We start from the raw sequence: 10,544 nt of genomic DNA, 5'->3' as shown, positions 1-10,544 counted from the left end.
TTCTGCTGTCCCTTACTCTCCTGCACTATTGATAATTTCTTGGGCCCACCTCCCAATCCTGGCCCCAATGCTTGCCTGAAAGTAACTCACATTTCAAAGGCCAGTGGATGGAGAGTCAGCCCTAGCATCAGTGTGGAGGAAGTGTCAATGGCAGCTTGGCTGGCCCAAGTTGTGACACCTGAGTCCAAGGTCAGGAGAAGCAACATTGCATGAGCCATGCATTCACCTGTCTGGTGGCAGTCTAAAGTCTCTCCTGCTCCAAACACATTGACGTGGGTTTTCGTCCAGGAGGCTAAGTCAGTTCTTGTTACTCTGTAGGGCCTGAACTGTCCAGTGACCTTGACCCCCATTGAGAAGTCCCATGACCTGAGAGCTGTGCTGGGATCCTCTGAACCATGTAGGACAGCATGCCTGTGTCCTCGAAACCCTCAGCCTGGACAGAGGGCAGAGGAACCCCTGACACCATCCTATCCCTGACCTCATTCCCATCTCCACTCAGCAACCCTCTTGCAGTCTCTGTCAACTCTACTTTGACCTCTGTGTGTCCTCCTTCGCTCCATTTCCATACTTTAGAATCTACAGTTTTAACGTCTCATCTTTTACATTCTTTCTCTTGTCACTCATCTCTTTCACTGAGAGCCTGCCCACTGGAGGGTACACAGACCTTGTCAGAAGCTCAGAACCAGACACCATGACTGGAACTGAAGAATGTCCCACTGATTGGAGCTCCTCCAGCACCTTCCCAGGTCCAGGTTCAACTCCCCCATGGTGAAGCATCAGATCCTCTTACACAGGCACAGACTGATCCACATCCATGAAGGAGCAGGATTTTGGCACTCAGGATCACACTGCTGGAAGGTGACACATAAACAGTTACCAGTTATCCACCTCTCATACCCACCAGCTGAAGACCACATGGCAGAGTTGAGCACCAGTGCCTGGAGAGCCAAGGAATGGAACAGCATCTCTGAATTGAGCTTCCTGATAATGCATACCTTGGAATATGCAAGATATGGCTCAGGTAGGAGTCCCTGCCATTCACATGAGAGATCATTGCATTTCCAGGATCCAGAGTTCAGCCTATACCTGCCATTACTGTTGAGGGAATTTGGGGAGTGAAGAGCAGATGGAAGATATCTCTCTCTCTCCCTCTCTCTCTCACTTCAGATAAACTGAAAATCAATAAGTAAAAAAACTTTAAAGAAAAATTATAAGAGATTGAACATTATATTTTCACCATATATATTATATAAATTATATATTATATAAGTATAAATTATAGCTATGTGATGTAATGATAAATTAGCTGGATTTAAACTCTAAAATGAATACATATAAAAATCATTACATTATACATGATTTAAAAATACAAAGTTATCTGTTCATATAAAAAGTAAATTTAGGGGCCAGTGTAGTGGCATAGCAGGGTAAATCATTGCCTTTGGTGCAGGCATCCCATATGAGTACTAGATTCAATTCTTGGCTACTCCAATTCTGATCTAGCTCCCTGTTGACACACCTTGAAAAGTAGAGAAGATGACCCAAACATTTGTGTAACTGCCACCCAAGTGGGAGATATGGATGGAATTCTAGGCTTCTGGTTGTAACTCTGTCTTTCAAATAAATAAGATAAATCTTAAAAAATTTAAAATGCATGTTATGCTAGCTCTTTTATTAGCGCTTTTATTTACATGCAGCTGTGATGTAGCACTATACATTAAAATATAATAAAGGTTTCCATTTTGAGGTACAAAATATCCAAGTGGTGTTTAAATTTTATTTTTTTTATTTTATTTGAAAATCAGAGAGAGAGAATCTTCCACCTGCTGGTTCATTCCCAAATATCTACAGCAGCCAGAGCTGGGCCAGACCAAAGCCAGGGGATGTGAGTCACCTACATGGGTTTCATGGATTAAAATAATTGATCCACCACCTGCGTCCTCCCAGAGTGTGCATTCATATGAAGCTGAATGGGAAGCAGAGGAACCAAGGTTCAAACCAGGCACAACAAAGTTGGAGTGAATGTCCCAAGCTGCATAATGACCACAGCACCAAATGCTACCTTCAATTCTTAGTGTTTATGAAGCCTTATTTTCTATGTATAAGTCATAGAGAACATTCATGTTCCACGACTCAAAGGTCTCCAAATATTTATCAATCTGAGAATTCTGAATGGTGAGAACATTTGGGTAAAGCAATTCAATTCATTGTTTCTTAATCCTGGCTGAACACCACCTGACTTTTTATTCATAGTTCCTATAACCTATCCTAAAATAATTGAAAAATGACAAGTGTAGGAGATTTGACACGAGAGCTAGACTAAAAACAATCTTATCTTTATCATGGGGCAAAAGTCCACTCACGAAAGATTAGAGCTTACGTATCTGATTGGATAATGACTTAATGTTTAAATGACACACACACTGAATTAGCAGGGAGTGTAACAAAAGTCTGGGATTGCCGGCTCCTGACTGTGTCAGGAAGAGAAAGCTTCAATGGATCCAGCTGTGTTCCTGGTGCTCAGTCTCTCCTGTTTGCTTCTCCTTTCACTCTGGAGACAGCACTCAGCGAGAGGGAAGCTCCCGCCTGGCCCCACTCCTCTCCCGATTATTGGAAATATCCTGCAGATGGATTTAAAGGACATCAGCAAATCCTTCTCTAATGTAAGTACTCATTATGCTCCTCCAGTGGCTTGCAAAGGGTAAGTAAATACCAATTTACTATGAAATAAATATATTCCTGCAGTCAAACAATTAAGAGATTTTTGTATAGCAAATACTCCTATCAATTTTGATGTTCCCATTTTTTTAGAGTTTCTCACTCTTGTCAGTCAGTGAGATTGGAGGAAGATTATTTTCAGTGGATTGGGAGATGAGAAACACATAGGTTGTCATAGGGTGGAATCAACATAGTAAAGTGGCAGAGGTATGGAGATAAATATATAGACAGCTCTCCATGAATGAAAGTAGCTGCAGGAGAGTTGAGGATCTCACTTAGGAAACTACATAGTAGATGAAAAAAAATTCTAGAATAACTGCTCAAAGTTATAGGAAGCACAGTTTTATTTTGCCTGCATTATCCTACATTCTAGTTTCTGAAATGTCATACACAATGATTGAGTGGTATTCATCCCAGGGGTGAAAAATTACTCAATATAGATTAATTCATAAAGGCAACACATTCCATTAACTTGCTGAAGGACAAAAATCATATGATTATATCAATCAGTACAGAAAAGGAAGTTATTAAAATTCAACATTCTTTCATGATATCTAAATAAATTAGGTACAGAAATAATGTATCACATATGACAAGCCTAACATCATATTCAGTGGTGAAAACTTGAAAGACTTTCCCCTAAGACCAAGGATAATAATGTCCATTCTTACCAGTTCTATTCAAATTAGTACTACGGAGGAAGCCAATGAACTCAGGCAGTAAAAAGACCCAAAAACATCCAAATTAGGAAGAATGAAGTAAATGGTCTTTGTTTTAAAAAGATATTATCTTATATATGGAAATCCCTGATGACCACACTACAAAACTCTGAATTAGTAAATGAATTCTACAAAGTTGCAGGATACAATATCAACTCAAAATTCAGTTGCCTTTCTACACTCTAACAACAGTATATCTGATAAAGAAATCAAGAGATCAATTCCATTTCCAACAGCCTGAAAAGGAAGTACTTAGAAATAAATGTAATCAAGGAAAAGAAAAATCAGTACAATGAAAACTATAAAATATTGATTAAAGAAATTATAGTAGGGGGCTGGCGTTGTGGCTCAGCAGGTAAAGCTGCCACCTGCGGTGCCAGTATCCCATATGGGCACCGGTTTGAGTCCCGGCTGCTCCACTTCTGACCCAGCTCTCTGCTACAGCCTGGGAACGCAGTAGAAGATGACCCCATCCTTGGGCCTCTGCACCCATATGGGAAGACCCAGAGGAAGCTCCTGGCTCCTGGCTTTGGATTGGCGCAGCTCAGCTGTTGCGGCCAATTGGGGATTGAACCAAGCAGATGGAAGACCTCTCTCTCTGCCTCTGCCTCTCCTCCTCTCTCTGTGTAACTTTGACTTTCAAATAAATAAATAAATCTTTTAAAAAAAGAAATTAATTATAGTAGATGAAAATAAGCAGGAGGATATCCTAAGGATGGAAACACACAGAGACTTATAGATCTGTGGAGCAGAACAGAGTAGCCAAAAATAAACGCATGCAGTTCATTCTTTTCAACACCAGTACCAGAAATATACAGTGCAGCAGGTGGAGTTTCTTCAATTAATGATGTTGAAAAAACTGAAAATCCATATGCACAAAATAATATTGGACCCTTCTCTTAAACTATACACTAAAATAAATTCAAACTGGATTAAAGACTTGGGAAGCAGGAGATTATAGAACTACAGAAATCTGTTTCTTGGGGCCAGCGCTGTTGCAAAGTGAGTAGGGCCGGCTGCCCGCAGTGCTGGCATCCCATATGGGCACTGGTGCTCCACTTCTGATCCAGCTCTCTGCTATGGCCTGGGATAGCAGTAGAAGATGGCCTAAGTCCTTGGGCCCCTGCACCCATGTGGGAGACCAAGAACAAGCTCATCATGTCTCCTGGCTCTGGATTAGCACTGCTCCAGCTGTTGTGGCCATCTGGGGTGTGAACCAGTGGATGGAAGACCTCTCTCTCTCTCTCTCTCTCTCTCTCTCTCTCTTTCTCTCTCTCTCTCTCTCTGCCTCTCCTCTCTTTCTGTAACTCTGCCTTTCAAATAAATAAATGAATCTTAAAAAAAAAAAGAAAAGAAATCTATTTCTATAGTTCTAGAGGCTAGAAAGTAGAAAGCAAAGTGCCAGCACTGTCAGGTTCTGGTGAGGGCCCTCTTTTGAGCTGCCAGTGCCATCGTCTTGTTGTGTCCTCTCATTGTCAGGATGAAAAGCGAGTCAGCTAACTGTCTGGTGCTTCTGTTCACGAGGGTTCCATTCTTGTGACCTAATCACCTCCCACAGGCCCCACTTTCAAATGCTACCACATTGGTATCTGGATTTCAGCATGTGAATTCTGGGGGGATGCAACAGTCAGTCTCTTGCAAAGTTTGAAGCATAATGTAATAATTCATGGAAAACTTAGTTTCCTTCTGTAAAGTACAATGGGATATGGTCTCTGTGGCTACTGAGTACAATTTTTGGCTAGATTCTTCACTATTTGGTTTCACCCAATTGTATTACAAAATACAAATTTTTACTTTGCTTGAGGGGAAGAATAGAGGAGGCCCAGGACATGCTCCTCAAGGTGGTACCCTGCTGTTGCTGTGACCAGTGATTGCTGCCTGAGTCATTGGCCTTAGATGACTCCAAGGGTAATGCTGAGAGAGAGACCTTCATCTCATCTCCAGTAAACAATGTCATTCTGGTGAACTCAAAGACAAACTGTGCCATTCTCTGTTAGATTCAGAAAAAAGTGCTAGTGCAACTAACAATACAGTTTGGTCTGACAATGTACGGTATTTTAAGAAATTTGGGAAATTTTTTGCATATTTAAAACAAATGTAACAAATGTAGTTTTCTTTCTACTGGATGAACTTAATCTCAGCACACTCTACTCTTAAAACAGAATGATTCTGGTTGATCTTGAGTAATTACTTAGTATTCAACTTTGCCCTTAGCTTCTATCTGCTGGTATCTCTGGGAGCTGCATAGACAATTGTGTTTGGCTTTTTATTTGTGGAGCTTTCTTGATATTGCACATTTAAGTTTTTTAAGTTTTTATTTATTTTAAGGCAGAGTAACAAGGGTTAGAGAGAGCAAAATAGAGAAAAAGAAAGAGAGAACGAACTTATCTGTTTGTTCACTCTCCAAATGCCTTTAATTCCTGGAGCTAAGCCAGGGTCAAAGTTAAAAACAAGGAACACAATCCAGGGATCCCAGGTGGGTGACAGGAATCCATTATGCTGGCTATCATAGATACTTTTCAGGGTACATCCTAACAGAAAGGTGGAGTTGGGAGCCAGAGCTTGATTTCAAACTTAGATATTTCTATAAGGGTCGTGGGCATCTTAACCACTGAGTTAAATGCTCACAAGATAGATATCATGCATTTTTTAAGATGACCTTCAAGATGTATGACAAGATAGACTTTAACGTGTGATGGGCTCCCGCACTCTGCATTCTGATTGAGAGGACTGGGATCATTTATATCATGCCTACAGTAATGGCAAGGACATTACCCCTCTTCATGTGTCTGTCTAGGGCTCTGAAAAGTAAGCACCTAGAACCTAAGTAACATTGTTTGCCAATGTTGTTTGAGCAGATGGTTCCAAATTACAAGCTTGAGTTTACATGCTTGGTGGTTTTTTTTTTTTTTATCACTCTTGGAGTTGAAGGTCCCTTTCACATGATACTATAACACCCTGAGGCGGGCTCCAATAGCAGAATAGGGAGGGAACTTATTGATAGTCCAGGAAAAGATAGTTTAATAAAAGTGGAGATAGTGTAGTCTCAGGGAAGAGTTAGGGAAAAAAACTGCAGAAGAAACTCTTCAGGAATTAGAGGGACACGGTGGATCTATGTGGAGGACTCAGGCGCCCACAGCTTGGGAGCCCAGATGCCAAGAGTCTTCTCCTCTGCACCAGTGCTGGAAAGAGAGGTGAGGTGAAACCGCATAGCCCGAGACACTGGGGGAAAAGTGGCAGGAAGAGCCTAGAGGGAACAAGGCTTGAAGCCCATGGGGGAAAGTACATCAGCCTAACTAGAGAAGAGAAAAAATAAAAGGGATGGTATAGACACGATTCTCTCTTTCCACACACCATACAAAGGCATGCAAGACAACAGAGCAGGAGCCATTTTGGACATACGTAACAACTGTGCCAGCTTGGGGCTGCGCCCACCCTCACCCAAGCAGAAAAACCTGACTGGTTGGGAGTAATAACAGGAAACTAAGACCTAGTGAATGTGTGGAGCTTATGAACCGAGACTGTGAAAAAAAAAAAAAAAAACTGAGTGTGTGTGGGAGAACTCATGGTGTGGGTGAGACGTGAGTAGTCTTGGTGGGAGACACCACAAGCTTGGGCAGCCTTGGTTACCTGGTGAAAGACATTGCAGGGGAATCTGAGTTTACACTGAGGACTGCACAGATCCTTTGTATGGTCCTTGGGACAGAGCAGACAAATAGTATACCCACTGGGGCTAGCACTCAGGCACTGATTGCCATTGAGGATAAGAGCTCAGTTAAGTGGAATTACTTCCCTTTTAAAAAGAGAGAGAGAGAGAAGAGAGAGAGAGAGCAGATTTATCACGCCAAACCTGGGTGTGTCACCTTTGGCACACCCTTAACCATGAAGAACTGAATAGAGCTTTCTGGCCACACCCACAACAAGCCTCCAGAGAGTCATCAAAAGCAGACAGTCCACTTAATCTAGAGTCATAGTATACTGAGAAAAGCCACCACCACAGTGAGAAAAAAAAAGAAAGAAGAAAAAGAAACCAAAGAATATCTTCACAATGCCAAAAAACAAATGCAGAAACCAAGGAAACAAGACATCATGACTCTCCCAAACAAACATGACACTCCAATAAAAGATATGAAGGTGATGAGAGATTGAAGAAATGCAAGATATGGATTTCAAAAAATTTATGATAAGAACATTTAGAAGTTATCAAAAACAAATGTATGAACTACAGAAATCCATACAGGACAGGACAGAAAATCTGTCTTGTGAAAATGAAATCTTAAAAAGGAATCAAAATGAAATGAAGAATTTAGTAGAACATGAAATTGAGAAATTGAAGAGAAACCAATATGAAATGAAGAACTCAATAGAACAAATGAAAAAAAAATGAGAGCCTTAAAAAAAGAATCAATGAGGCAGAAGAGAGAATATCAGACTTAGAAGACAGAAACAGGAAAGTATAAAGTCAAACCAAAGAAAAGAAGAGGAAATTAGAAATCTAAAAAATATTGTTGGAAGTTACAAGATACTATTAAAAACCCAACATTCGGGTTCTAGGGGTTCCTGTAGGCATGGAGAGAGAAAGGATTAGAAGGCCTTTTTAGGGGTCGGCGCCAGGGCTCACTTGGTTAATCCTCCGCCAGCAGCACTGGCATCCCATATGGGCACCGGGTAGTACCAGTTGCTCCTCTTCCAGTCCAGCTCTCTGCTGTGGTCTGGGAGGGCAGTGGAGGATGGCCCAAGTACTTGGGCCCCTGCACTCACATGGAAGACCAGGAAGAAGCACCTAACTCCTGGCTTCACAATGGCACAGTGCAGCCGGGACAAGAATTTGGAGAGTGAACAAACGGAAGGAAGACCTTTCTCTCTCTCTTTGTCTCTCACTGTCTGTAACTCTACCTGTCCAAGTTTAAAAAAAAAGGCCTTTTTAGTGAGATACTAGCGGAAAATTTCCCAGGTTTGGAAAAGGAAAGAGACATCCAAACAAGAAACACATAGAACCCCCAGTAGACATGACCAAAAGAGATCCTCATCACGACACATTGTAATCAAACTCACCACAGTGAAACATAAAGAAAAGATTCTAAAATGTGCAAGAGAGAAATGTCAGATTACTCTCAGAGGATCTCCAATTAGACTCACAGCAGACTTCTCATCAGAAATCCTACAGGCTAGGAGGGAATGGCAAGACATAGCCCAGGTACTAAGAGAGAAAAACTGCCAGCCCAGAATATTATATCCTGCAAAGCTCCCATTTGTGCATGAAGGTGAAATAAAGACCTTTCATAGCAAACAGAAACTGAAAGAATTTGTCACCACTCGTCCAGCCCTGCAACAGATGCTTAAAGATGTGTTACACACAGAAACACGGCAATCAATATGAAACAAGGTAAAGGAAGAAAATCTCTCAGCAAAAGATCACAGAACGATCCAAGCATATATTAGAAATATCTTTGGCAAATGGCAGGGACAAATATCATATCTTCTCCCTGATGGGTGACAAGTAACTGAGCACCTAAAAGGAAACCTCTTGCCGGCGCTGTGGCATAGCAGGTTAATGCCGTGGCCTGAAGTGTCGGCATCCCATATGGGCGCTGGTTCAAGTCCCAGCTGCTCCACTTCTGATCCAGCTCTCTGCTATGGCCTGGAAAAGCAGTAGACGATGGCCCAAGTCCTTGACTCATGCACCCAAGTGGGAGACCCGGAGGAAGCTCCTGACTCCTGGCTTCTTATCAGTACAATTCCGGCCATTGCAGCCCTCTGGGAAGTGAACCAACAGATGGAAGAACTCTCTCTCTCTCTCTCTCTCTCTCTCTCTCTCTCTGCCTCTCCACTCTCTGTGTAACTCTTTCAAATAAATAAATAAATCTTTAAAAAGAAAAAAAAAAGGAAAACTGTTGAAGTGAAATGGACACTGTGAGAAACAATGACTTGATCAGCCCTTGTCCTGACTGTCGAGGAACAACTTACTATTTTATTCCTTTTAGTATTTTTTTTGTTCTACTTAATACTATTGGTTGAACCCTTTAATTAACACACAATTATTCTTAGGCATTTAAAGTTAACTGAAAAGTAATCCGTGTTAAATATAAAGTGGGAATAAGAGAGGGAGAAGATGTACAGTTCAGGACATGGTCATTCAAACTTACCCCTAATGGTAGAGTTAGAAACCTGCAAGGGGATTCCAATTCAATCCCATCTAGGTGGCATGTACCAATGCCATCTCACTAGGCAAAGTGATCAGTTTCAGTTCATAGTTGATCATAATGATAGGATTAAGTGTCAAAGGGATCACATAAACAAGACTAATGTCTGCAAATACTAACTGATAGAATAAAAAAGGGAGAGAACGATCCTACATGGGAAGTGGGATACACAGCAGACTCATAGAATGGCAAATGTCCTAAATAGCACTCTGGCCTCAGAATCAGCCCTTAAGTCATTCAGATCCGGCTAAAAAGCCCATGAGAGTATTTCAGGCATGGAAAGCCAAGACACTCTGGCAAAAAAAAAAAAAATGACCTAAATGAAAGATCTCTGTGAGTGAGATCCCAGCAGAAAGAATGGGCCATCAAAGAAGGAGGTACCTTTCTCTGAAGGGAGGAGCGAACTTCCACTTTGACTATGGCTTTGTCTAAATAAAGATCAGAATTGGTGAACTCAAAAGGCTTCCAAAGCCTTGGCAGCTCATAACAAGAGCCTCGGGTGATTACAGACTCATAAATTATTACTCATAAATGATTACTCATAAATAAGTGTATCAATTGTTAAATCAACAACAGGAGTCACTTTGCACTTACTCCCCATGTAGGATCTCTGTCCTTAATGTGTTGTACTATGTGAATTAACAGTAGAACTACTACTAAAACAGTACTCTATACTTTATGTGTCTGTGTGGGTGCAAACTTTTGAAATCTTAACTTAGTAAATACTAAGTAAATTTTAAGTATATAAAGAAAATTGAAAATGAATCTTTTTTTAATTTATTTGACAGAGTTAGTGAGAGATAGAGAGACAGAAAGGTCTTCCTTCCATTGGTTCACCCCGCAAATGGCCACCACAGCTGGAGCTACGCAGATCCGAAGCCAGGTTCCAGGTACATCTTCCTGG

The 10,544-nt window shown here is 41.2% G+C and overlaps 1 protein-coding gene across 1 annotated transcript in view; it reads left to right on the top strand.

Annotated features, from left to right (window-relative positions):
- The first annotated feature begins 2,432 nt into the window (after positions 1–2,432).
- Positions 2,433–10,544, top strand: part of LOC100351599 (cytochrome P450 2C18) — a 37,488-nt gene continuing 29,376 nt past the window's right edge. Inside the window, exon 1 of the mRNA XM_008270236.4 lies at positions 2,433–2,663. Within this exon, the coding sequence (XP_008268458.2) occupies positions 2,496–2,663 (168 nt within the window). The 5' untranslated portion in view covers positions 2,433–2,495. The remainder of the gene's footprint in view (positions 2,664–10,544) is intronic.

Source organism: Oryctolagus cuniculus, chromosome 15 (assembly GCF_964237555.1).
Source record: "Oryctolagus cuniculus chromosome 15, mOryCun1.1, whole genome shotgun sequence".
NCBI lineage: Eukaryota > Metazoa > Chordata > Mammalia > Lagomorpha > Leporidae > Oryctolagus > Oryctolagus cuniculus.
This window is presented reverse-complemented; position numbering and strand designations above follow the sequence as displayed.